The sequence below is a fragment of the Gadus morhua genome, chromosome 10 (assembly GCF_902167405.1).
Source record: "Gadus morhua chromosome 10, gadMor3.0, whole genome shotgun sequence".
NCBI lineage: Eukaryota > Metazoa > Chordata > Actinopteri > Gadiformes > Gadidae > Gadus > Gadus morhua.
Genome location: NC_044057.1, coordinates 6,522,910 through 6,549,932, shown reverse-complemented (window position 1 = coordinate 6,549,932; position 27,023 = coordinate 6,522,910). Strand labels below are relative to the sequence as shown.

Sequence of the window (27,023 nt, the reverse complement as noted above, 5' to 3'; positions counted from 1 at the left end):
CCATTCGTCAATGAAACTTTGCATCACAAGCGGTCAATCCCCTGTGTAAATCCAACCTTTACGCAATATGTTGGATGAGCGTCGGCAAAGGTTGTTAAGTCATTTTAAAATACGGTAAAGAGTGTGTGTGTGTATATATATATATACATATATAGATGTATAAATATGAACATATTCTATAAATAACGCAAAACAAGGTTTTAAGTTGTAAGATTTATTTTCCGGTGGGTGGCAGTACTGTTCAAGTTATTCTAGACACGTCAAAAAAGAAAGAGGAAGACTTTTCACACACATTTGTCCAACCAGGTAGAGATCCTGTGTCCGCGTCATGAGCTCCAGTGCCTCTCCAAGGTAATGTGGAACAACCCTTCTGGGTGGAGGTCTGTTCCAACACAACGACCCTACTCTGTAACATAGTCTGACGAAGCTAACTGAGGAGGAGGAATGCTGTGTACTTCAGATGTTGATGTTTTTAGAAGATCGTAAAATAAGACGACTGTTGTAATTGAAACTTGTGCGTGTGCGTGTGCGTGCGTGCGTCAGAGATGGACCCTGACGTGTCCGTTCTGCTGGAGTGTGCGGTCTGGCGTGGACTTGCGGAGGCCGAGGTCCAAGTGGAGGTGTCGGAGAGGTTTGTTTGATAAATTGTCAAAATGGAAAAATTAACTAAAGTTCTTGATTATTCAAACATAATAATTTATAGTCAGCTAATTGTATAGGTAAATATAATTTGTTATCCCTTTCCCAGCTTCAACAGACAGACAGATGCTGCGCTAGAGAGCCACATAGAAGAGGTGTGGGCAAAACGTGTCACCAGGGAGCCCTGGCTTTTCAACGGTTCCAAGTTCAGACTGCACTCATTTACCTTCGACTCCTCCAAGTTTCCCCCCTCCCAAACCGGTTGTCAGTTTACCAAACATCTCCCATGCGCGCCTCCAAAGCAACGCCAACCAACGACCGATGGGGGTGACAGGGGTGAAGAAGAGCGCCGATGTCCCGAAGGGGAAGGTGCCTTTAATCCCACGCCTCAGTGTACTGACGGCCGTCGCTATCAACAAGGAAATGGAGACTGTGACCATCCAGCCCTCGGCTGTTTGGCCGGTGTAGACCCAGGCTGTGGCCCCGGGGTCCGGGGCTCTACACGAGCAGAGGCCGGTCCTCGCCTGACCCTGCGGCTGGGCCTGACGTCCTACAAGGACTTCCTGGGCACCAACTGGTCCGAGCGAGCCGGGGCTCTGCGGCGGCGAGGAGAGACGGAGCTGAATGATCCGTGCGGCCTGTTGGCCCAGCCCCTGGGGGTGGGCGGGGTCCTGTGCACCAGCGACGGGAAGGTGGTGCTGATCAGGAGGAGCCAGCGGGTCGCGGAGGCCGGGGGGCTGCTGGACATCCCAGGGGGGCACCCGGAGCCACAGGTGAGAAGCACCCGGAGCCACAGGTGAGAAGTACCCGGAGGCGGAGCCACAGGTGAGAAGCACCCGGAGCCACAGGTGAGAAGTACCCGGAGGCGGAGCCACAGGTGAGAAGTACCCGGAGGCGGAGCCACAGGTGAGAAGCACCCGGAGCCACAGGTGAGAAGTAGGCAAGGCAAGGCAAGGCAACTTTATTTATATAGCACTTTTCATACACAAGGCAGACTCAAAGTGCTTCACATATAAACATTGTCATACAATAAAATAAAATAATAGATAAGTAAAAGAAAAACATATGCAAAGAAATGGTTAATATAGAAAAAGGCATTTTAGTATTAAAATAGAAAATAAAGGCAAAGTTAAAAAAGCTTTTTAGAAAGTGCAATGTATTTAAGATTTTAGCAGAAAGCTATAGCAAACATAAAAGTCTTCAGTCTTGTTTTAAAGGTGCTCAGAGTTGGGGCAAGTCTTAAATCCTCTGGGAGTTTATTCCAGCTATTTGTTGCATAGTGACTAAATCCTGCTTTCCCATGTTTTGTGTTTACTCTGGGGATAATTAACAGATTGGTCTCAGAGGATCTTAGTGGTCTAGAAGGCTGATGTAGTGGAAGCATATCAGTTAAATATTTTGGGCCTAAACCATGTAGGGATTTATAGGTTAGCAACATGATTTTAAAATCAATTCTCTGACCTACAGGAAGCCAATGTAACGATTTCAGAATTGGTGTAATATGATCAAATCTTTTGGTCTTTGTTAGAACTCTAGCAGCAGCATTCTGAACAAGCTGAAGCTTCCTCAGAGTTTGTTTTGGAAGACCTGTGAGGAGACCATTGCAGTAATCAAGCTTACTAGTGATAAAGGCATGTACAAGTTTTTGTAAGTCTTCGGTGGACATGAGCCCTCTAAGTCTTGCTACATTTTTAAGGTGATAATATGCCGATTTTGTAACTGATTTGATGTGACTGTCAAAATGTAAATCTGAATCCATGATAACCCCTAGATTCCTGGCTTTGATTGAGGTTTTCAGGGACAGAGAGTGAAGGTGTTGGGTTACTTTAAGCCTTTCCGTTTTAGGACCAAATACAATTATCTCTGTTTTGTCCTCATTTAGTTGAAGGAAATTTCGGCACATCCATTCCTTCACTTGCTCAATGCAGTGGCACAGCAGATCTATGGGCCGATAGTCATTTGGTGATAGCGATACATAGATTTGCGTGTCATCAGCATAGCAATGATGGTCAATATTGTTATTTTGCATGATTTGCCCTAGTGGGAGCATGTAGATGTTGAATAAAGAGGGTCCTAAGATCGAACCTTGTGGGACTCCACATGTCACGTTGGTTGATTCTGATACAAAGTCGCCAATGGAAACAAAGTAGTTCCTATTTTGAAGGTAGGACCTGAACCAATTTAAGACAGTGCCTGAAAGCCCCACCCAGTTTTCTAACCTTTCCAGAAGTAATGTATGGTCTACAGTGTCGAATGCAGCACTGAGGTCAAGTAGCATTAGTATTGAGGTTTTGCCAGAGTCTGTGTTAAGACGGATGTCATTTACAACTTTAATAAGGGCGGTCTCAGTGCTGTGCAGGGGTCGAAATCCTGATTGGAAGGTGTCATAGCAACCAGTTGATGCCAGGAAGTGATTTAGTTGCTGGAGGACAACTTTCTCAATGATTTTACTTATGAAGGGTAGATTTGATATTGGTCTGTAGTTGTTAATAATAGAGGCATCTAGGCTCCGCTTTTTTAAAAGGGGTTTAATAACTGCAGTTTTCAAAGCTTTTGGGAACTTGCCTGACTGGAGAGAGTTGTTAACTATCTGCAATATGTCTACTGCTAGGCAGTCGAAAACATTCTTAAAGAGGTTGGTAGGTATAGTATCAAGGCAACAGGTGGATGGCTTTAGTTGTGTCACAGTTTCCACAAGATTTTGAGAGTCTATGACATTAAAGCATGCCATCCTTGCCACGTAATTTTTGCCTGAACAGGGTGGTAGTCCAACATTTTTGTTTGACGTGGAGATATTGATGGCGCGTCTGATACCTTCAATTTTATCAATATAAAAAGCTGCAAACTCATTGCATTTCTGCGTGGAATGGAGATCAGGTGGAATTTCTGTTGGGGGGTTGGTCAGTCTGTCAACAGTTGCAAATAGGGTTTTTGCATTATTAGTGTTGGTTTTAATGATATTGGAGAAAAATGTTTCTCTAGCATTTTTTAACTCTAAATTGTAGGCACGGAGGCTCTCTTTATAGATATCATGGTGAATATGAAGTTTTGTTTTACGCCAGATGCGTTCAACCTTCCTGCATTCCTTTTTCTGTGCTGTTACAGAAGCAGCTTTTCTCCAGGGTGCCTTTTGCTTTCCAGAAATCGTTTTAACCTTATAAGGTGCAATGACATCTATGACTTTCAAAATTTTCAAATTAAAGTTTTCTACAAGATCATCAGCAGAACATGGGTTTAGAGGTGGTAGCAAGGAGATGGCCTTTTTAAAAAGTACATTAGAATCTTCATTGATATACCGTTTTTTGACAGTGTTTGATTTTGTCTGTATGTCGGGAATAAAAGATATGTTAAAGAAAACACAAAAGTGGTCAGACAAGGAAGGATCAGTCACAGAGAGATCATAAACATTGAGGCCCTTTGTGATAACCAGGTCTAGAGTGTGCCCCTTGCAATGAGTAGCCTCTTTCATATGTTGAGACAGTTCAAATGTGTCCAAAATGGTAAAAAGTTTTTTTGCACACTTGTCATTCAAATCATCAGTATGAAAATTGAAGTCACCAGTTATAACTAGACAGTCAAATTCTGTGGAGATGCTAGACAATAATTCTGTGAATTCATCGAAAAAATTTGCAGAATATGTGGGTGGCCTGTAAATAATTAATAGGAGAACTCTGGGGGAGCATTTCAATACAGCACTAAGGTATTCGAACGATGGAAAATCACCAAATAACATCTGTTTCCCCTGAAATACATTTTTAAATATAGCAGCAACCCCTCCACCTCTTTTTCCAGATCTACATGCATCAAAAAAGTTATAGTCGGGAGGAGCTGTCTCTATCAGAACGGTTGCACTGTTATTTTGTTCCAGCCATGTTTCAGTTAAAAACATAAAATCCAGTTTGGAAGTGTTAATAAAATCATTAACTAAAAATGATTTGTTATTAAGAGACCTCACATTAAGTAGAGCCATCCTGATGGTGCTGTTGATAGGCTTTAAGGTTGTTTTTGGTTTGGAGGCAATAGATATGAGATTTGTGAGGTTAGCAGTGTGTCTAAGTTTCCCTTTGTTTACTCTCTTAGTGGTTACAGCATGAATGCGAAAGTTGCCCTGCTTTGACGTAGGCAACCTTGGGTTCAGCAGATTATGAGAAACTTCCTTTATACTGTGTCTACGGCTGAACCCTTTTTTGTCTCAGTAATACTCAGGACTACTATCGGGGTGGGGGTGGGGCGCCGTCCTCCTGGGTGTTAGCAGTGTTAGCAGCCTGCGGCCATGACGTGGCGATGCTATCATTGACACAGATGCAAGTTTGATGCCAGCATGTTCCAGTTTCTTAAATTCGGCTGGAAAATCGCAAAGGGAGACATCGGAGCTGGAGTTGTTGTTGTGGCTATGGGAGAGATGAGGCTGGAGGTCATCATCGATGGGGGAATGCAGAGGAGGGGGGTGGCCGTTCCTCGCCAAGCCAGCATCAGCGATGGGGGAGGGCACAGTGTTGATGGCGTCGGGCGGGCTGTTGTCTCTCTTCAAGGTCTGTGGGCTGTCTGCTATCTGTGTAAGTACCCGGAGGCGGAGCCACAGGTGAGAAGCACCCGGAGCCACAGGTGAGAAGTACCCGGAGGCGGAGCCACAGGTGAGAAGCACCCAGAGCCACAGGTGAGAAGCACTGGGTGCCTAGAGCAGACACATCACACACAGTTGGAGGCTGGAAGGACATGTGGAAGGTACTGATTGGACCTCAACACTGGTTGGTCAAACGTGACACATAATGACCTGTGTCGTTAAACAAGTTGTAGCAAAAACCCAGAAGAAGCAATGTGCTAGTAACCACTGTCCCACATTATCCACACTGGTCAATCAGGGATTTTAATGGTCGAATAAATACCTTCTATTATTTGAATGGCTTCCATTTGGATCAATCATTTCTATATTCATAATGGCGAAATTGACTGGCTATAACTCTCCCAAAAGTGCGAATGCAACATTCTGAACTTAACACCCCCTGCTCATAATGTGACCGCTCTCTCTCTCCCTCACCTTGTCTCGGTCATCGCTTACTCTTGCCTCTCTCTGCCTCCCTCCCTCCCTCCCTCCCTCCCTCCCTCCCTCCCTCCAGGCAGTGTGCCCCTGTGTGAGCGATGGTGTGAGTCAGGATCCAATCAGCATTGCCGCGGTGCAGCGGAGCCCCAAGGCGGTCGTCTCCGAGATCTTCAGCTCCGTTTGTGCCGAGATCAGAGACGAGGTGACCTTTAGTTCAGAACACTGAGTAGGCCTCTACTCAACCAATGAAAAGGAAGGGCGACCGCAGGAATAAACCAAGGGAAACCTCCCAAACACCAGAGATTCTGTTTTTGTTTCCTATTTGTGGTAATTTGTCAGTGTTGTCAAATCATAACCCTCCCATTAATACGGTTAATGGGAGCTACTACGGTTTCACCAGAAGTGTTGCTGTTCCTTTAGTTGGACTTCAGTGTTTGGTGGCTCTTTACACAGTGGTCTTGTTGGGGCAGGAACCAACGGCAGTGTTTCCTGTTCTCGTGTGGGCAGGTCAACGTGCCGCTGGGTTCCCTGGGAGGTCCCGTGTTGATGGGCGTAGCGCTGAACCACACCAGCGCAGGCAGACCCAGCGCAGAGTTCTACGTCAGGTTGGGACTCGGACTGTATTAGCACCACCCGTACCATCCATCTCCAACGCTTTGCATTAAAAGTCACACGTTACTCCTGTTTGGAAAGTAAATAGTACTAATCTATCGATCATCATTAAAAATGAGCAAATCAGACATTCACTCTTGGATTTTCTTTTACTTTTGTTCAGGTTATTTTAATGCATAGTTTTGTAAAACACTGCACACATATTTAAACAACCCATGTAGTGGTATATAACAAATAGAAATAAGTGTCTTATGATAAATAAGACTTATGGGCAACTTATCAGATGGTATAATCAAGTGACCTTTTGAGTGACTATAAATTGAGGTGTGGAGTCTTTATTGAATCAGGCCTTTCATAATGTTTTTATCTGCAGCTGTTCCTTGACCTCAGAGGAAGTGAGGGAGTTGTATTGGAGAGGTGGAGCGGAGGCCAATGAGTCCACAGACATCGTGTTCCTCAGCACAAAGGTAAGGGATCGTATTCATCACTCACAGATCATAGTAATGTGCCAACCATTTGTACAGACAGAAAATGGCCCATTGCAGAATCCCTCCGTATGCTTTTATAAAATGTGCTCCTTCTTCATTGTATTTGTATTATCCTTGTGTAACAATGCAGGAGCTGTTGCAGTTGGACAGCTCCAGGCCCCTGTGGTCAGAGCTTTGTCCTTCGGCCAAGGGAGCTGTCCTGCTCTATCAACTCGTCAGGCCTGACGCATCTATCGGGCCGGAGCAGACGAGCTCAGACCAACAAAAGCACGACGAAAAAGAATGATGTTCATCTGCCAAATGTTATGGTTTTAATACTTTTTGGGCTTTTCTCTTTTTACATACAAAGATCTGTACAATTTCTTACTAATGAAATACATTTTAAAAATTGCACTGTTTTAAGGAATAAAAATCTACTAATTGATTTGTTTTTAGAATAGTTATACAGAAAACCTTCACATGACTTTATGCAAATCAAGCTAGAAATAAAAAAGTCAGAGCAGGTAGTATGCACAGGCAATCTCTTAAAGACATTGGATCAATACTATTACAATCTTAAAAATATTAAAGTATGCACTGTAGATTTAAAACCCCGAAAAACTCAGTCGGCCTCAACCAGCTACCATCTGCTTGCAACATCCCTGCCGTGAATCCAGTGGACTTAGTGTGTTTGGGGGGGGTTACCAGTGACCCTGGTAACCGCTGTAGCCAACAGCTGTGTTGTAGTAAGATCCATGGCCTGGATGGCTGGAGTTCCACTGCAAGAAGAAGCACAATTGAATCCAAAGATGAGCATTTAAGCTCCATGTGTCTTTATATGCAAACCCTACCGTGCCATAAGCTGATAGTATATAGTCAGTAAGCTAACAGTCTACTCTACAGCTTTTAAACTCAAGGAAGAGGTTTCTCCTAGTGCGTGGTCATGTTGTTCAAGCAAGGTGAGGGAAACGTGGTTGGTGGGTGTGGCAGATAGGAATTTTCTTTCAGATTTTCTAATGGGATGAGCTTGTGCCTCAGCCACACCTACACACCCCAGCTCTACTTGTGTTCAGTTTAAAATGTCGAGCACTGCAATGATAACACTGGTCTTACAAATATGGGCTGTGGTCCCCAGGCTTGCCGGTGGAACACGTTTTCACTTCCCGCTAGAAAACAAACATTGACATTACTTTGTTTGCATTACAACACAAATAGCATCACTCAGCACTCAACGCTCACCTGAGAAGGAGTTCCCATGCTCTGTCACTCACCGTATCTCCTCTTCCATTGGTGGCCGTGAGAAGGGGGCGGGCCGAAGCCTCTGTTCTTCCGGAGGCGGGCTTTCTTCTGTGGTGGAGGGACGGGGGGCAGCAGGCGCTGCGCCTCCTCTCTGTAGGTGTGGAGGAGCGCCCGCGCCTCCTCTTGGGGCAGCTCCACGAAGAGCAGCTCCTGGAGGACCCCCTCCCCCTGGGGCTCGGGCAGGCTGTAGCTCACTGAGGGGCGAGAGGGGGGATACACAGCTCATTAGGAGCCTAACTCTCTGACACCCTTGTTGAGCGCTCTTTTTTTTTGCAATTGTTAGTGGCACAGTCAGTGTCTATGGTTGAAATGACTAATTAAAAAGAACCTGCTTTTGTTGAGGGGTTATCATTACTTCTGTTTGTCTGGCCAGGTGTGGAAAATTGTAATCCTTGTAATCATTGTTTTTGAAGTCTCCTATCCTGCTCAGATTTCCTAGGCGATCTCAATATTTATTTTCACAGTTTAATATAGATCAGGCCGGCACGGTCTTTGCAAAGAACCAAAAGGGCGTTTGCTAAAGATTAGGTCAATAAACCTGGCTATAAGCCAGTTACAAGTGCACTTGTTGATGTGAAGTAGTTCTCTGGACCAGACAACCAGAGAAGGAACCTGAAGACGGTTTGAACCTTTGAGTTTGAGGAGGGCCGTGTCGGGGATCCGCTCGCCGTCCTGGGCCTGGCGCAGGGCCAGCCGTCTCCTCCACTCCTCTGTGGGCGGGACGACCACCGCCACCAACGCCCGCTGGAAGCCCGCGAACAGCTGGAGCTTGTGGCGCCGCGCCGAGACGAAGACGTTGAGCTGAGAATGAGGAGTGGAGCGGAGGGGAGGAGACCGGAGGAGGTCAACACTCTGCTGCCTGACCTCAAACACTGGGCTGGCTCAACTCAAACACTGGGCCCAGGGCACGGCCCGTATAAATATATGTTATTAGTTATTACTCTCTTCATGTTACAAAGTCATTCAGAATTCAGTACTTTGTATTCAGTATTTTGCTAACTTTTGTTGATGATTCTAGGCATTTTTCTTTGGGTTGCTTGCCAGTAGACAGAGGGAAGACAACAAGGGAATGAACCAAGCAACTATCGGCTAGATAAGTGCTGAATTCGATCTAATAACGCTAGTGGATCTTTACAAATCGGTGGACAACTGATGCAGTTTTAATCTTGGAGGTTCACCTGGTCCAGGATGTAGTTTCCTGGTTTGCGAGCAGCCATCTTGATCAGCTCGGTCAAACACTGAGAGGCCTGCTGCAACTGCCTCTCCCTCTGACCCTCACCCTACAAACACACACACACACACACACACACACACACACACACACACACACACACACACACACACACACACACACACACACACACACACACACACACACACACACACACACTTGGATAAGTACACTGCAGGAAATATTGATTTCATAATGTCTTAGATGGGGGGGGGGGGGGTGTCGAGTCAGGATGAACTGACGATCATGCTGGCTGTGAGCGTCTCTGTGCCCAGCAGCTGGTAGCGTTTCTCCGGGTGCTGGTCCATGAGGACCCTGGCCCAGTGGCTCTTCCCAGAACCAGGCAGACCCACCATCATGATCACCTGGCAGATGGGGGAGGAACAAACAGAAAGGCAGGGGGAAACATTTAATTGCATGTTTCTAAGCTCAATAATGTTGACAATAGAATTAAAGCCCTTCTTTAGATGTTACAGCTTTTCTATTATTTACAGTCCTTGTATGGATGTGTATGAAAGGGTTACAACACAGCCGTCATTTCTTCCAGTCACATTAGTGTATTCGGTGTATGAATCACCATGTGGATGGATTTAATCATGACCGTGTTGCACAGAACTGCTCAACAATCCAACAGATGATAGATGAGTGGGACGGTAGAGGGTTCAGAGAGGATCTCCCCCCACTCCGCTATGAACGCCTCACCTCACAGTCTGCTCTGGAGCGAGGGCATGGAGGGGCCCGCACCCTGTCGGCCGCCGGCAGAGCCACCAGGGGGGTGTCCCCGGGGGGACCAGGGTACCAGGGGCCCCCAGAGGGGTCCAGCCGGAACCTGACAGAGCAGCCCCGGCAGAGGACATGGGGGAACAGTGTTTTGCCCCCCAGCACCGAGGGGCCCAGACAAAAGGCCACGCCCATCGGACGCCCGTTTCTATGGAAGGACATCTCTGCCACGCCGTCTGCGGAAAACAGCTACGTTCGTACACACAAACACACACACACACACACACACACACACACACACACACACACACAAATGTGGTGTCAGAAGAATTAAGAATGGTTTAAAATAACTAGCAAATGTATAGGAGGAGTTGTTGTGTCAGAAGAATTAAGAATGGTTTAAAATAACTAGCAAATGTATAGGAGGAGTTGTTGCGTTGGAAAGCATCATACAGCAGACAGGTGTCACTCACTAGGTAACAGCCAATGATATCGCCGTCTGAGAGTGGTTCGCCAAACGCCTCCTCCCTACCCCCGGTAACCTTCCTGCCCCGCCCATCGTAGGCATAAGACAGCTCATCCTCACCTGGTGAAGGGCGAGAGAGGAGAATGGAGACAGTTAGTAAAAATATAGAAACGAAACAATTTTTTTAATCTGTTAGCATTTCTGAAGGCAATTACTTATGAAACCAATAAGTACACTTTCAATCGTGGAAAGTACAATTTTGACCTTTCTCCGACACATCTTTTATAAAGGCCTATTACACATGAACCATCTGTTTGGCAGGGTTCCGCTCCATACCCAGCGGTAAGGCCTTGGTGTCCGGGGCCCAGCCCACCCTCAGGCGAAGTGCGTCCGGCCGTGGCTCCGCTGCGGCCTGCCCGCCGGGGAGGGCAGCGGCCGGGGCGTGGGCCTCCCCCTCCAGCCTCACCTCGAAGCTGGCCCTGGTGCCCCCCCGCAGGCCGTGGGTCAGCCTGCAGCCCGACCACAGCAGGGGGAACCGCTCCGGGAACAGAGGGCGGCCGCTGCTGCCGTCGGGGTCTGTCTCAAAGTGCAGGTCGCTGGCCGCTGTGGGGTCGGTAAAGAGAGACATGCCATGAGAATAACACTTTGGTTTTGAATGTATGTGACCATGGCGCCGTCACACCTTCACCTCAATCAAGAGAACACCCTTACATTCTGATTGGAGTCCATTATGTCCTATGACCAGCTGTATACCCCATAATGCAGAAATGGTAACATGAAACTAAATAGAAGACGGGATGATACTTTTTCAGTTCAAAATACTTACACGTATCTATTCGGACACTTTCGTTCTCCTCTTCCACAACTTCTCGTTCTGTCTTATAGGTAGGCGGTGTGAATTTGGCTCTTAAAGTGGGAAGATAGGACAATTAGTATCACTCGTCGGTGCTCAGACTCTCAAGCAGAATCAATAATAGATCAATAGTGATGATGACGTCATGCAACGATGACCTCCTGTTGGTCTGCACTTAAACACCTCACAGATATAAACACACAACATCGTCCAGGGCGATATGTCATTTGTACCTTTTGTAGCGGATCTCCTCTTTGAATTCGTAGAAAGCCCTTCCCATCTCTCCCCACCGGGTCGAGTCTCTGGCAATCCCGGTGCGTCCCTCCTCTCCATGCCAGCTCTGGGACTCTTCCTCCTCCTCCGCGTCTCGAGAAACAGGCACCTGGCTCGAATCTGCTAATCTGAATTCACTGTCATGGACATGTAGTGATGTCTGACCCTGCGCCGGGTCTTCTTCGAGCAGGGGGGTTGGTCGCTCCGCTGAAAGCCCACCCTCCCCGACCATGGCGTGGTGGTCCACCGGCCGTGTTGACATGGAACTACAGTCTATTGTCTGATGGGCAGTGTCTGTCTGAGGGGCAGTGTCTGTCTGCGTGGCGGTGTCTGCGTACTCTCTGATAGAGCATGAGATGTAAGAGGACGTCATGGTGGCGACGGGGGCTGAGGTCGACGTGACATCAATGTGGTGAGTATCCGTTTCCAAAGGCGATGGTGGGATGTCATTGTGTGGGCCGACCTCCACCTTGCAGGCATTAGTTCTGCTGTCTCGGTCGCTCTCGATCGATGGGAGACTGATCTGAAGTCCTGCCTCCAGCGCGGACCACAACCGCCCGATAAGTTCAGCCCTCAGCCCCTTTGGGTCCAGTCCGAGTTCCTTGAGTTTGGATCGTAGTTCCGGCACTTTGCACTTTTTTATATCCGAGAGTTTCATTTTCGATTGAGTTATTCCTTCGGTCCTTATTTCGACATGTGTGTGCGATTCTTTTTTTTTGTAGAAAAACGAAAACTGTACGACACCAGGACCAAAACAACACGGGTACAGGTTCAATATGGGACATGAGGATCTGATTGGTTGAGCTGTTCTTCGTTGTAATATTTCTAGTTCTTTATTTATTGTAAGGGCGTTACACTGCCCCCTGTTGGTCTATTGTGCTTCTCCGCTCCCCAACGCTTTCACATTACAAAGGGATATTAATCATATACCGAACGTCACCCTCTCAACTATCATATATAAAATTTTATTATTAATAAAAATTATTAATAATAATAATAATAATTATATATCATTTGATCATCTGATTCTTGTAAGCAAACCATTTAACACAGAACAAGGGATTATGAATTCATAACAATCAAGTATTTATTGGATAAATAGAAAAAAAAAGTATCGAAATCCAGAAATGGTATTATGTATTTTTACCCAAAATACATAAATTCAGTCTCATCCATCTTTCCTTCAGACTTTCTGTTTTCCACCGTCGACATGTCATTACAGCTGCAGGGGTTCTAAGACTACATGTGAGGGTTAGAAACCACCACTCACATGGTCTACACCCCTTTGGGCTCCACACAAATCTCTCTCCGCCATTCAAACTGTACCTGGTCACTCATAGCTCTGTCGCTAAATGCAACCGAGCTCTGACCAGAACGAAGTCTCGGCCAATTTCAACGGAGGTAGAGATAAACGCTTCACGTTACGCCCCATGAGAAGCTGCCTCCACGTAGACGGCATCATACACAGAGTCTTCACAAGTAGAGCGAGAGAGAGAACAAGAGGAATAACGACACAATAATGCCATCACACAATGGGCAACGTTCAAGTCAGCATGTTCACGCAGTATTGTGGCTCGCTCACGCCAATCCTACCACATGCTTCACTCTTAAAGAGCTTCAGTGCAACACCAGAATATAACCTCCAGGATTAAAAGTGTATTCTCCCAAATGACACACGCTCAGGGAGTGCCAAAACACATAAATATCCTATCAGAATAATGTAAGCCATGCAGGTTGGCAGACTGAAAGCAAACCAAACCGAATCTTTGGACTTGAGACGAGCCCAGGGTCACAGGTAATACTTAGTGCGGGATATGTGAACGTAACTCACATAAATAAAAAATAAAAAGTACAATTATAATCGCATGGCAAGCTGTAGCTCCTGGAAAACACTGTGCGATCATTAGCTCAAGGAATACAACCTTTCTTTCTTTCCCGATTCTAATCCCTTCATGCCAGATCTTCTCATGGTAGCTGTGTTCTGCGTTTGTGATTGTTTGTTTCTAATGGTTATGAAAAATGTCCTCCATAAAGAAAATAGACATATCTTTTCTACTTAAGTACTCATGCAGTAATACATATTCCTAGTACACAAACACATTCTTTATAACCAATGCAATGCCACTCATTGTAATGGTTATGATTGTTTGCTGTCAGCAAATTCATCTTTGGCAACACGATTTCAGCACTGGGACAATGATTTAAGCTGAGGGAAAATTGAGATGAAACTAACTCATAGAAAAAAAAGCGCTGACCGTAAATTTGTAGTAATTCCTCGAAACATTTCTAGCGCGGTAAACGTATAATTTTGGTTGCGGTCAGACAAAGATGGTGGAGGACAGGTGTGGAGGCGTGGGGCAGCCCTCCGAGGGGGAGCGGGCCAGCAGCAGCTCCTTCTCGCGGGGCAGACAGGGCCCGCTGATGTGCTGGCTGTGGGAGTGGTAGAGCCGCAGGAAGGACAGGACGGACTGGGCCAGCCACAGGGCCGTCACAAACCATAGGGAGGCCTAGGGACAGGGGTCAGACACGGGTCAGACAGCGTCAGACAGGGGGGGCTGTGTGAGGGAGGGACTAGTATCTCGATGCAATACACTCCCATGGAATAGGGGAGAATGCGTTGCTACGGTGATTGTAGTTTTGAAGTTTTATTTTAAATTTAATTATTTTTTTACAATGTAAGGTTTACTGTTAGGAATAAATAAATACATTTCTGATTGGTTTACTTCAACTTTTTAAGATCAAAATCTGTGTTTTGGTTTCAAGATCTGTGTTTTGGTTTGTATGTGCGTGTGCATATGCTCATGCTTGTGTGTCCGTGCTTGTGTGCACGTGTGAGGTTCCGTGCGTGTGCGTGCTTGTGTGTGCGTGCTTATGTATGCATGGTTGGGTGCCTGTGTGAGTAGACTCGCGCGTGTGCCTTGAGATGCGTGCCCTACCTGCGCCAGCGTGAGGTCTGTGTAGAAGGAGGAGGTGTCCACATCCAGGTAGAGGGGGATGGACTGGGACTGGGCACAGCTGAGTGAAGGCAACAAAGAAACACACACACACATTAACCAAACTTAATGTCAGCACGTCAACACAAACCACAACGTAACGGCAGGAACTTCCACTGTTGTGTGTAACACAATGAAATCCTGTGTGTGCGTCATGTGTGCTGGTGTTCTGACTAGACTGCCAGGAACAATCGTGGCAGTCTAGTGTGGTCAGTTAGGCAGGGCCTTGCATCATTTAATCAACTATAATGTTTATTTTGTTTTCTCTTTTCCTTACCCGCGAGGACTGGAAAACAGGCTCTCACATGATGTTTATACTTCTACAAAGCAGGCCCGGTTATGTAATCCCGAGCGCGATAGGTCAATGTATCCACACACGTCCAACTGCTGTGGTTCATGGCCCCAGAACATGTGTGTATGAAATATACCTTGGTTCATTCACATTAGTCCCAAAACGATAAACAATAACTTGGATAGGAAGGAACTATCCATATTCAATATCTAAGATGAATAAAGTTCATTCTTAACCTTTATGCGTCGTTAACATTGTCTAACTATCGACATTAACTCATAAAAAACAAAAGCTGAAGTCCAGCCAAGTGGAGTCACACCAGCCGACCCACCTGAATGGCCGCGCGTTGCCGTCCGTGACCGTGTCGCACCAGGAGGCCAGCCCCAGAGACAGCGTGAAGCTGGCCCCCCCGGAGAGGAACAGAACACACAGGCTGAGCAGCACGGTCAGGAATGAGGACATCAGCGTGCTGAGAGACGAGATCAGATACCCACGTAATAAGTACAAGTGTATATCACAAGCACATAGGATACCATTATATATCACCTTAGCTAACCTGCAGACACTGGATCTATTATTTTGATTCGTATTATTTACTTACATTTTAACTTTATATAGGAAGCCGTGCACAAACGTATATTCAAAATAATGGTCATAATAAAGGCGGGGCCATGAAAGTAGCCTAGGAAAGTGTAAATCTTCAAAGCAGGACGTTGTTTGTGTACAAACACAGTCACTCACTCGTCATGCCGTCCATGGAGATAGAAGAGGCACCTCCAGCCCTGCGCGGCGCCGTACAACACCGTGAAGATCCCCACAAACGTAGCGAACTGGCAGGCGGCCGGCGGGCCCCACTGCTGCACCACCAGATGAGAAACGTCCCCAGACTGTCCCGTCAGCTCACTGCGGTTCTCAGTCATCCAGTATCCCGTAGAGAAAAGAGCACAACGCCCTTTAAACGCAGAGCCGTTGAGAGCCAGGGGGACGACCACCAGGAGCCCCGCCACCACCAACAGGGTGTGGGCTGTGCAGTGAGCCAACAAGAGCCGCCGATCCAGCTCCATGTTCTGAGGCAAATACTAGTGAAGCTCTTAAAAAAACGAATGTTTTTTAAATCTCCCCTCGGTCTATTTTTAAAGCATGCAGTAGTTTAGGTCAACGAGTGGGCATACAACTAGCGTCCGATCTGTTATGATCCAACGGCCCGTTACTATAACTGGAGGGCACGGAGACGCCCTGCTGTGACGCAGGTCTGGGAGTGTTGCCAGATTGGGCCAGATTTCCTCTTCCACTGGCTGCAGCCAGGTTGGGCGGGAAATCAGGTTCAATCTGGCAACACTGATGTCTGGTTGGCCCGTTCGGACCAACTGGCCTGTTTTCCATGATAAATGTAGCCTTATGAATTTGCATCGTAGAGCCCTCGAAGGTGATGGTTTTATGGCATTCATTTCGATATAATATAATGGCTAGGCCAGCGTTTTTTAAATAAATGTCTTCAATTAGAGTCAATATTTTCGTTATTATTATTTTGTATTACAGTTGAATAGGACTACTTGGACCTATATCGGTTAGATGGCAACATTGTATGCAAAACAAGCTTTATTAGTCATGATTAAATAAGCAATTGCTTTCGATAGCCTCACTATTTTCCAAAGGAATACTGTGCATTTCATGCATGGGGGCAGGCCCGGTTCCAGAACAGAATGCCTTGGGGTGCATCTGAGATTACAGGGGGTGCACCAGTACTATACTAAAACCAGCTACCCAGCTTCAGTTCAGACTTCGCTTTTTTACACACAGGCCTTTCTACCATAGACAAGCACTTCTGCGTAGTTCTACTGACATGTTGGGACAACAATCATTTACTGTGCTTAAAAGATGGTATCATATCATGTCTTGTGATGTGGAGAACATTTCAGCTGCAACATTAGCTTATTGATATCTTAGATAGCTTTGAATATGAGATAGGTTTTTGATATGTGTGATGTGTGAGGTGTAAAAAAGAACCGAATTCTCGGAAAAAACATGTTCCCTAGCAACGGCGGCGCGTACACACGCAGCGGCTTGGGGCTCTCCAGACTTTTAGGTTTTGTTAGTAAATTTTTAGTTGTAGTCTTAGTTTAATTTAAGTTTAATTGTGAAGTTGTTGCCACGCAATCATCTTGGGGGTCTCCTGATCATAGATTTTTGTTAGTTATAGTTTAGTTATAGTTTTATTTTAGTTTTAGTGTAATTGTTTACTTGGGTTGCCATGGCGATGGATACACAGCTGTCCAGGCTAAACGTTTTTTTTGTTTATTAATAGTTTGTTTTTGTTTTTTTAACACTAATGTGCCCTCCACTGGCAAAACAGTATAGCCGTGCTGAGCTCCTGGTCATAAATCGTGATGTACATCGACTGTCAAGCGAGATATCCATCCCTCCCGAGATCCGCAGATTAGCCAGCGAAAGCTCTGCCTCAACAGGCCGGCAGAGGAGACGCTGTGAGCGGAAGCAGAAGCGAGGAAAGCGGGCCGGTGTACGAGCTCGGCTAAAGGCTAACCCATCCAAACCACCGCTTCCTTCAATCTTCCTAGCCAATGTTCGCTCAATACGGAATAAACTGGACGAGATTAGACTTCGACTCACAGCACAGAGGACTTTGACTAGCTGCTGCTGCATGATCTTCACCGAGACGTGGTTAGACAGCACCACACCAGACGCAGCTATCCAGCTAGCAGGCCGCACCGTCTACCGGGCCGACAGAACAGCTGACTCGGGTAAGAAGTCCGGTGGCGGTCTGTGTGTCTTCTTAAATAACTGCTGGTGCACAAACACAAGCATCGTTGGAAAGCTCTGCTGCCCCGTACTGGAACTTATGCTTCTGAAGTGCAGGCCCTTCTACTTACCGAGGGAGTTTGGCATTGTTTACATCTGTGCTGTTTACATCCCTCCGGACGCTAATGCTAAACTAGCATTAGCACAGCTACATGGCTACATCAGTAAAAGACTGGCCAAACACCCAGACAGCGCCTTCATTGTAGCTGGGGATTTTAACCGTGCCAATCTAAGATCTGTGCTCCCCACATTCCATCCAAACGTGACCTGTGCAACCAGAGGCAGTGTGACACTAGACCAGGTGTACACTAATGTTGTTAAGGCTTACAAAGTACAGTCTGACTCCCACCTAGACCTGTCTGACCACCTCTCGCTGTTCCTGTACCCCTCATACCAACAAAGAATCAGAGCGACAAGACCTGCCACCAAGTCCATAACAGTGTGGAATGAGGATGCCATCCCTCAGCTACAGGACTGCTTTGACAGCACGGACTGGACACTATTTAATAGCCTGGAGGCTTCTGACGACCCAAAAATTGCACTGGAGGAATACACATCTTCAGTAATGGACTACATCAACTTCTGTGTGAACAATGTCACAAGAAGGAGGACTGTGAGAGTGTTCCCCAACCAAAAGCCATGGATGTGCAGAGAGGTGCGTACACTACTGAAGGGCAGAGATGCAGCCTACAGATCAGGTGAAACAGCAGTGTACAGCGTAGCCAGGGCAGCACTGAGAAGAGGCATAAAATCTGCAAAAGCCAAACACCGGCAACGTGTTGAGCAACTTTTCCACACTCACACCAATCCAAGACAAGTATGGGAGGGAATAAGAGCAATCTCTGACTACAAAGGGACTGCGTCACCCCCCCAGACCAGCTGTGCTACCCTGACTGAAGAGCTGAATCAGTTTTATGCACGGTTCGACAGGGACAACAATGGTCCGCTGCCTCTGCCCCTACCCTCTGACGATGCTGCACCCACTCTGACCCCCCACGAGGTCAGACTCTGCCTGAAAAACATCAACCCCAGGAAAGCGGCAGGACCAGATGGTGTGGCAGGCCGCGTACTAAAGAATTGCGGTGACCAGCTGACAGAGGTATTTACAGACATTTTCAACCGCTCTCTAGCCCTTTCACATGTCCCCCCATGTTTCAAAGCATCAACCATTATACCTGTGCCAAAAAAGACTGCAGTCAAGTGCCTGAACGACTATAGGCCAGTGGCTCTCACCCCCATACCTGCTAAATGCTTGGAAAGGCTGGTCATGAAACACATAAGAGGCATCACACCAGCTTCCTTTGATCAACACCAATTTGCCTACAAAGCAAACAGATCTACAGAGGATGCAGTAGCCCTGCTGCTTAACACTGCACTGGAGCACCTGGAGTTAAAGAACACTTACATCCGTATTCTCTTTATAGATTACAGTTCTGCATTCAATACGATCCTTCCAGGCAAACTCATCTCCAAACTTCAGGACTTAAACCTCAATGCTTCACTGTGTAACTGGGTATTGGACTTCCTGACCAATCGCACGCAGAGTGTACAACTGGGGAAGCATCACTCTTCAAATCTGACCATCAGCACTGGCGCCCCACAAGGTTGCGTGCTCAGCCCACTTTTATACACCCTCTACACCCATGACTGTGCTCCCTCTTGCCCATCCAACTACATCTTCAAATTTGCAGATGATACAACAGTGCTTGGCCTCATCTCCAACAACGATGAGGCTGCCTACAGGCAAGAAGTGGGAAACCTGGCAGTCTGGTGTTCTGAGCACAACCTCAGTCTCAACATTAGGAAAACCAAAGAGATGATCATTGACTTCCGGAAGTCTTCCCAGCATAATCACCATCTCCCAATCTACATCAACGGTGAAGAGGTTGAGCGTGTCACCTCTCTAAAGTTTCTGGGTCTGACACTGACGGAGGAGTTTTCCTGGGTCAAAAACACAGCTTCCGTTTTGGGGAAGGCCCAGCAACGCCTCTTTTACCTCCGGAAGTTGAGGAAAGAACACCTTCCTCAGAGGCTGCTGTTTAACTTCTACCGCTGCGCTATAGAGAGTGTGCTTACATACTGCCTGAATGTATGGTCCTACAGCTGTACAAAGGCGGAGCAGGCAGCCATCCAGAGGCTGATTAAAACAGCGGGAAGGATCATTGGAGTAGAGCTGCCCGACATCTTGTCCATCTCCTCCTCCCGTTGCCTGCAGCGCTCTAAACGCATCCTCACAGACCCTTCTCATCCTGCCCATCATCTGTTCCTGTTACTCCCGTCAGGGAAAAGGTTCAGATCAAAAAAGGCACGCACCTCCAGGATGGCAAAGAGCTTCTATCCCTGTGCAATAAGGCTCCTCAACAGCTTGACCACCCCACTCCCCACCCCCCTTCATCTCCCCCCGCCCCCGGCCCAGCCCTCCCTGCCCCCCATGGACTGCACTCTAAGACTTGATGCACCTTAATATGTATTGCTTTTATTATTTTTATTATTATTATTATTATTTTATTATTATTTTATGTATGATATTTATGAACTATTTATTAATTGTTATTTATTATTATTTAGCTGTGTAAGTCTGGTTGCCTCTACTGTCTCGTTGTCTTTGTGGCAATGACAAATAAAGTACTTTGAACTTTGAACTTTGGACTGCAATTCAAATATAACGTTTATTTTTTATAAATTGTGGCAGGATATTTCGAGTGTGTTATTGCTTTATACAACAGTTATACTAGTAAATGTACTGTTAATAATAATGATTGACAATAGATTGTGATTTGTTTGTTTATTTAATCATATAAACGAATGAAATTGCTTCCAGCAACAAAAATAGATCCCCATTCCCCACTGAGCGGACTGTTGCCAAGCAACATATAAACAAAACACCATACATAAATGCGGAGATATTTTGTCAGTTTGGTGAACAGTCAGAGTGATGTTGGACGCTCGCTCATATCTCAACGGTATTCAATGGATATTGTCACAAGTTTAATTACAATTTGTTTTGTGAACAAGTATTTTATTATTTTTATCATATTTATAAAAAAAAAAAACTTTTTTATTTTATTTATTTTTTTCAATTGAGGGTGCAAACAATTTTTTTGGGGGTGCAATGCATGCTTATGCACCCCCGTAGAACCGGGCCTGCTGATGGGGGTCGATCCACATTCTTTGTGGTATGGTGGCCACTCACACACATCCTGCAGCGTGGGTCGTTGGCGGAACAAAAGGCCGGTGAATACGTCCAATTAAATGCGAGTCTGTACCAAGAATATCATATTGCGCCGATTCAATCATGGATGGGACCTTTTTTTAAGAATAGAAGTCGTTTACAATTAATATAACTTATTAATGCCAAATTCATTGCATTTCAATCAGCCTATTGATTGACGTCATCATTCTAGGCCTATATATGATTACATAGTGCACTGTATAAAATAATACACTGGTTAAACTTAAACAAATGAAATGAAATATTCTAAAACTCTGAAATCTTTGAGTAAATCCAAGTTTATTTTAATCAGACTAATCCAATTACTTTGGTACATTCAACATGATTTGTTTTACCTCTTGACTTAATGCTTAATTAAGTTGCAACAACTTAATATTAATTGATGTTTTGGTGATATTAAGTGGTCAAGTAACTTTTATTTAAGCTGTTTCAACTTCTTATTTGACTTCCATTCTACTCGTCCTGCCAAATAGTAAACATATTTTCTTTGTTAAAGTAACTTGCACTACGAGGTCCAGTGCGGAGGATCTAGCGGCAGAAAAGGTTTATAATATTTGTAAGTACGTTTTCAGTAGTGTGTGTCACCTAAGAATAATAATCGTTTATCTTTTAAGATACCTTTAAGATACCTTTTAAGTCAGAACAAAAAGAAACAAACAGCAATTAATGGTCAACTTTAAAACACAATGTCCAAATAGTTTATTTTAACCATGAATAATTTGTATACAATCGTCTGTGCACAAAATAAACAAAACAACAACAAAGAGAAACAAATATCACAGGCCAGACTGAGCCTCCTTCCAAATGAGATTGAGCTTCAAATTGACGAAGACAAAAATTTGCAGGCATTGCGCCAGCAGGTCGTTGCCTTGAAAGAAAGAAGCAAAATTACATTAAAGTATTATTAACATGGATTTCAAAGGACTGATATAAACTGGATCGAGCTCTTCAATCTGTGTGTTAATGAATATTATGGAAAAATTAGTAAAATAGTGCAAAGGAATACTTTCATTGCGTGTCTTTTTTGTAGAGAACTGACACTCCTGTTATGCTTCAAAAGCATCTTGAACATTGACATTGAAATGGAAGAAGTGTAGGCTATTAGAAACACAGCATCACAAACTACATCCTCCAAAACGATCATAAATTTGAATCATCAACTTTATAACACTGAACATTACTGCCTTCATTAAGGTAATTTAAGGATTCTAACGAGGGCAGCTGCCTTATTCTTCACGATTTTTTAGGACAGCAGTTCATTTTTCAGTGCCATCCATACATAGGTAGGGTTAGGGTCCTATTAATAAAATAGGTTTGTGGAATTAGACCATAAGAATTAACTTTTTATTGGACTGGATGGAAAACTTCACCAAAATCGACAAAATACCCCTATAAACTGCAATGGAAGAACATTGCGTCTAGGAAGTTACATTGTACCGTTTGATCTTCTATACCCATAAACATGGGTCAGACTTTATCTGGTGCCACTCTGGACACGCCCCTTGTTCAGGTGATGGGTTTATTGTCCGCCAACCTGAACATTAGAGATGGAGTGGAAAAGCACTGCAACAGCGCCATCTGGCTGTCTGCTTAAAATGTATGTATGTGTGTGTGTGTGTGTGTGTGTGTGTGTGTGTGTGTGTGTGTGTGTGTGTGTGTGTGTGTGTGTGTGTGTGTGTGTGTGCGTGTGTGTGTGTGTCCATGGATGTGTGTGTGTGTGTGTGTGTGTGTGTGTGTGTGTGTGTGTGTGTGTGTGTGTGTGTGTGTGTGTGTGTGCGCGTGTCTGTGTCCATGGATGTGTGTGTGTATGGCCTTGGTTTTCAACAGGGCACTCTGCACTGTGTCACATACTCTACACATAATAAAATCGTACTTATCGCAAAATACACGTATAAATGACTTTCAGAATAATAAGAAACCGTGTTAACAGTCAGCTGCCAACTCTAGCTGTCTGTGCTAAGTGAGCGAGCTAGGGTAGCCTTGCTGGGAAGCGAGAGTGGGAGTGGTTTAGGATTATCGACTGTAAACAGATAAACAGCATTCCTTATTTGTAGAATATATCATTTTTAGGATGTGATGTAATTAATACAATTATTTAATTTACTATCAATCAGTAATGACTACAGATATGTCCATGTTATTTTAAGCTACATCATGTTTAAATTGAATACAATGCACCTTGGAAAACACTTGTCAGTTGGTTGGTTGGTTTTGTACCCTCAACCCCAATAAAGGCAGCTCAATGATGAATCAATTGGATATAGATATGGATAGGAGTTAGAATTGTTTCCATATTGATATGACAGACAGGCAGACTGAAAGACAGGCAGACTATAACCCAAACAATCATTTGTTAATTCATTCATTCAGGCAGTGGAAGACAAAGGTTTGAAACACATGTTGAAGTATGGAAAATATAATTAAGGAAGGCAAGGGGAATGCCAGGACATGCTAGCATGACGTGATGTTTATGGGAGGGAAAGCAGAGTCACAGGGCACCTGCCTGCTGCTCTCCGCACCCTGCTTGCCGGGTAGGAATCCAAGGCCACGCCTCCTGACCTGAGATAGCAGAGCTGATGCTTCTGAAACAGCAGCCTGGACTTGCATCAGTCGTTCTCTCAGACAGGAAAGCACCTTTCCTTTTGACCAATGGGGCGGTATGTGGCTCAGGAGGTAGAGTGGGTATGCTGTTAACTGGAAGGTCGCTGATAAGATCCTCACTTCCTCCTAACTGAGTGTCGAGGTGTCCCTGAGCAAGGCACCTGACCCTAACTGCTCCTGACGAGCTGGCTGTCGCCTTGCATGGTTGACATCGCATCGATGTGTGAATGGGTACGTGAAAGGGTGAATGTTTGTCATTGTGTAGATGTTTTCCAACTCATATATACATTTTTTTTACATTTTTAATATACTGAAGTGTTAGACTTGCTAGTGTCTAATAAACTATTATTGGGCTCAACTTCAGGATCAATGTTGTTTTTTATTTTATTTTATAACTTTTACACCTTTAACACCTTTTATTCAACAAAATACCAACTATCTACTAATTACTACCTTCAAAGAGAAAATAGTGAGCAGCATGTGACAGCGCTACCACAAACACAATTGATCAACATTTTGATAATTCACTTATTATTTATTACCTGTTCAAATACAAACAGATCTACATAAGCACTCGTGCATACAACATGGTAAATTCCCCCTCAGTTCCATAGAATCAAAGTTCTTTCGGGGAAGTTAGTTGGGTGTCATAAACACACCCATTCACTGTGATTGGCTGTAGCGCTGTGAGGTCAGAGGAGGGTTTTTTAAAGCAGTGACTCAGACATGTATGAGCACAACTCCTATGCAACCATTGTGCTCTGTTCCCTGGCTGTCTCTACCGCCATGTATGAGCACAACTCCTATGCAACCATTGTGCTCTGTTCTCTGTCTCCACTGCCATGGATAAGCTTGTGTCAGGCTGTATCATTTAACAACAATCCTAATCATTTGCTATCTAGTATTCCTCCGAACACAACGAAAGAGAAAGAAAAACGTCTCTTAGGGGGATTTTCCTGAGAACAATCAAAGGAAACAGTCCAGGGTCTTATTGACCCCTCCCCCCCAGGTGTGTGTGTGTGTGTGTGTGTGTGTGTGTGTGTGTGTGTGTGTGTGTGTGTGTGTGTGTGTGTGTGTGTGTGTGTGTGTGTGTGTGTGTGTGTGTGTGTGTGTGTGTGTGTGTTTGTGTGCGTGTGTATGGTGGAGTATACCATTTGACTCACCTGTGAGTCAGGAAGGCCCCACGGGCTGCCTGTGGCTAGACTTGGAATTAAAACACAGGCACGCACACACACACACACACAAATATGCACAAACGGGTACACAAACACACACACACACACACACACACACACACACACACACACACACACACACACACACACACACACACACACACACACACACACACTAACACACACACAGACACACAAACATACACGTACACTTCTTCAGGATGTATATTCTGGAACATTCGGGCTGGGTATAAAAAGGAAGGAAACAGAAAAGCATTTAAAGAGAAGTTGCCAGTGGTAGACGCGCAAGAATCAGGCCAATCTGTAGAATCCCCCGTCGCACCATGATAAACTATTGCATCAATCGATATTTAAAAAATCCTCTCACTGTGAGACTAAAGTAAAAGGATCATACAGCCTATTTATGAAGTAGAGTTACATTTTATTCACGACCATACTCTAATGACTTTTACTATATAAGAATACTGATGATGACACTGTAATTTTACAGTTGAAATTAGCCCTGTACGTGACTTAGCTCAGCTGCGCATCTTGGGTACTATTCCGTGCAATGCCTGGACATGTTGCGTTATCTTCATCCAACCAGCCGGCTCCCCCCTGCTGTGAGCTAGGAAGGGGGCGGGGCTCAGGGGCCGGTCACACCGCAGCAAGAAGCGGCTGACGCAACAGAGCTTCTCTATATAAAGCTGAGGCCACCAGCTCCTGCTCAATGCAACCTTTCTACATGGAGGAGCTACACAGACACGCACGACGCGAAGGAGAGAGAGGGGAATTATTGTCATTATGTCCTATACCACGGCTCTTGCTATCGGACACGGAGGACCGATGCCTTCTTCGGAGCAGGAGAGCGTCTTGAAGATGATCGGAAAGTATTTATTTCCATTCACGTCTAACAAAGCGACGAGTTTGGCCGATCGCCGGGGAAGCGTCGAGAGCTGCGATGAAATCGAAAACTCGCCAAGTAAGTGAATGAAAGTTTGAATAAAATAAACAGGTGTGTTGTACGCCTACAGTGACGTCCTCAGGTCTTCTATGTCTCTTCGTAGTTAAAGTCATTGATATCCGAGACCTGCTATATGATAGGAGTCCTGCTGATGTAATTGAGACGCGTCTTGTGTCAGCTGGTATATCACCTTAGACCTGCTGATACTACGAAACGCTTGTCGTATGACTCACATTTTTCTATTGCAAAACAGCAGTTATGCATAGCCATTACTACATAGGCTACCTTATTACAGTTATGACAAGCTTGATAGCTTAACTTTTGCATTATTTTAAGCACTGGACCATGTAGGTCCAGCGCTTATATTTGCTTGAACTAATTGACTTGTGTTCCCCGTTAGAAGCCGACATGGACCTTGGTCCGGAGGACGAGGAGAGGCTCCTCCAGCGGAGCATGGTGGGGCAGATCGAGCGGTGCCTCTCGGAGGCCAAGCGCTCCGTCCTCCGCTGCCAGGTGCTGCTGCTGCCCCGCCGGATGACCGCCAAGGTGGCCGGCGACGTGGAGCGCTCCTCTGCCGGGGAGCCGTGCGGGCTGCGGGGGGCCTTCATCATGGTCTACCTGGAGGAGGAGGAGAAGGGGCGCAAAGACGGGCCGGTGCTGAAGCCACTGGGGGTCATCCGGCCGGACCCCAACGTCACCCCGACCTTCGAGCTCTCCGTGGTGCTCAAGGCGGACCGCGACGGCTGGTCGCCGCTCCGACGCGTACTCGTAGGGGAGGAGGTGTTGAAGCTGAGGCCCGATTACCGACTGGTGAAGAGGAAGCTGTACTCCTCTGAGAACCCGGTCGTTCACTGTTTCTACTGAGGCCTAATGAAGCTGTATATTGCCTCATTAGAGATGCATTAATTCTGACCTAATAAGCGCTGAAAACCATTGGCCAAATACTGTTTAATCTATTTATTTTCTTTTTATTTAGTGTTCTTACAGCCAAGTGTATCCTGTATGTTCTGACTCATCTCTGTATAGTGTATATCGTCACTCCATGGAGACTCCTGTTTACTCATCTACTACTGTTAAAATCTATTTATGTAAGCTACTTTTTATTTAGTGTTCCAACAGCCAAGTATATTAGATACTGTATTGTGACCAAAGCAAATGCGTTGAAAAATATTCCCATGTTTATGTGACAAATATTTGCACTGAAATCCATTGACGCAAGCAATGTAAACTGTATTGTCTAGATGGGAATGGGCTGGCCTCACTAGCCACACTTTTATAAATAAAAGTCATTTTGCACATTAACTTTTAATTGGATGTGTGTTTTCGATTTTCCTTATTAGACCGAGTC

At 45.4% G+C, this 27,023-nt stretch overlaps 4 protein-coding genes across 6 annotated transcripts; 2 read left to right on the top strand and 2 right to left on the bottom strand.

The window, feature by feature from the left end:
• Window positions 1–22: 22 nt before the first annotated feature.
• On the top strand, window positions 23–7,204 carry nudt22 (nudix (nucleoside diphosphate linked moiety X)-type motif 22). Of its 2 annotated transcripts, XM_030367858.1 has the most exons (8): window positions 23–90; window positions 307–351; window positions 544–631; window positions 749–1,412; window positions 5,757–5,882; window positions 6,134–6,285; window positions 6,666–6,759; window positions 6,911–7,204. In XM_030367858.1, exons 3-8 carry the CDS (start codon window positions 546–548, stop codon window positions 7,064–7,066), a joined length of 1,278 nt encoding a protein of 425 aa, XP_030223718.1. In that variant the 5' UTR covers window positions 23–90; window positions 307–351; window positions 544–545; the 3' UTR covers window positions 7,067–7,204. The 2 variants fall into 2 exon arrangements, with proteins under 2 accessions (XP_030223718.1, XP_030223719.1); XM_030367859.1 differs by having other exon boundaries at window positions 58–351; window positions 6,188–6,285.
• Window positions 7,064–12,326, bottom strand: si:ch211-107m4.1 (heterogeneous nuclear ribonucleoprotein U-like protein 2). Of its 2 annotated transcripts, none has more exons than XM_030367857.1 (11): window positions 11,562–12,326; window positions 11,302–11,381; window positions 10,812–11,078; window positions 10,483–10,595; window positions 9,992–10,258; window positions 9,532–9,654; window positions 9,237–9,338; window positions 8,688–8,859; window positions 8,031–8,252; window positions 7,873–7,925; window positions 7,064–7,538 (listed from the first exon to the last, which is right to left on the bottom strand). In XM_030367857.1, exons 1-11 carry the CDS (start codon window positions 12,257–12,259, stop codon window positions 7,461–7,463), a joined length of 2,175 nt encoding a protein of 724 aa, XP_030223717.1. In that variant the 5' UTR covers window positions 12,260–12,326; the 3' UTR covers window positions 7,064–7,460. The 2 variants fall into 2 exon arrangements, 1 of the variants encoding a protein (XP_030223717.1); XR_003978275.1 differs by having other exon boundaries at window positions 7,472–7,538; window positions 7,999–8,252.
• Window positions 12,327–12,663: 337 nt separating this feature from the next.
• zgc:153018 (Transmembrane protein 179-like) lies at window positions 12,664–16,134 on the bottom strand. The gene is made up of 4 exons (XM_030367862.1): window positions 15,628–16,134; window positions 15,218–15,355; window positions 14,538–14,616; window positions 12,664–14,108 (listed from the first exon to the last, which is right to left on the bottom strand). The coding sequence occupies exons 1-4, from the start codon at window positions 15,948–15,950 to the stop codon at window positions 13,920–13,922; spliced, it is 729 nt and encodes a 242-aa protein (XP_030223722.1). The 5' UTR covers window positions 15,951–16,134; the 3' UTR covers window positions 12,664–13,919.
• A 9,247-nt stretch (window positions 16,135–25,381) lies between these two features.
• Window positions 25,382–26,984, top strand: LOC115552332 (DNA damage-inducible transcript 4-like protein). The gene is made up of 2 exons (XM_030368318.1): window positions 25,382–25,693; window positions 26,076–26,984. The coding sequence occupies exons 1-2, from the start codon at window positions 25,516–25,518 to the stop codon at window positions 26,537–26,539; spliced, it is 642 nt and encodes a 213-aa protein (XP_030224178.1). The 5' UTR covers window positions 25,382–25,515; the 3' UTR covers window positions 26,540–26,984.
• The last annotated feature ends 39 nt before the right edge of the window (window positions 26,985–27,023 follow it).

Excerpts from the sequence above, each read along its gene's own strand:
- zgc:153018 (XM_030367862.1), bottom strand. The coding sequence starts at position 15,950 with ATGGAGCTGGATCGGCGGCTCTTGTTGGCTCACTGCACAGCCCACACC. Across the intron at positions 15,356-15,627 it reads CTCCATGGACGGCATGACGA|CACGCTGATGTCCTCATTCC; the intron begins GTGAGTGACTGT and ends CTCGTCTCTCAG. Across the intron at positions 14,109-14,537 it reads CAGACCTCACGCTGGCGCAG|GCCTCCCTATGGTTTGTGAC; the intron begins GTAGGGCACGCA and ends CCCTGTCCCTAG.
- nudt22 (XM_030367858.1), top strand. The coding sequence starts at position 546 with ATGGACCCTGACGTGTCCGTTCTGCTGGAGTGTGCGGTCTGGCGTGGA. Across the intron at positions 632-748 it reads CAAGTGGAGGTGTCGGAGAG|CTTCAACAGACAGACAGATG; the intron begins GTTTGTTTGATA and ends TCCCTTTCCCAG. Across the intron at positions 1,413-5,756 it reads GGGGGCACCCGGAGCCACAG|GCAGTGTGCCCCTGTGTGAG; the intron begins GTGAGAAGCACC and ends CCCTCCCTCCAG.
- si:ch211-107m4.1 (XM_030367857.1), bottom strand. The coding sequence starts at position 12,259 with ATGAAACTCTCGGATATAAAAAAGTGCAAAGTGCCGGAACTACGATCC. Across the intron at positions 11,382-11,561 it reads GAGGAGATCCGCTACAAAAG|AGCCAAATTCACACCGCCTA; the intron begins GTACAAATGACA and ends TCCCACTTTAAG. Across the intron at positions 7,539-7,872 it reads GGGGACCACAGCCCATATTT|TGGAACTCCAGCCATCCAGG; the intron begins GTAAGACCAGTG and ends TTCTTCTTGCAG.
- LOC115552332 (XM_030368318.1), top strand. The coding sequence starts at position 25,516 with ATGTCCTATACCACGGCTCTTGCTATCGGACACGGAGGACCGATGCCT. Across the intron at positions 25,694-26,075 it reads TGAAATCGAAAACTCGCCAA|AAGCCGACATGGACCTTGGT; the intron begins GTAAGTGAATGA and ends GTTCCCCGTTAG.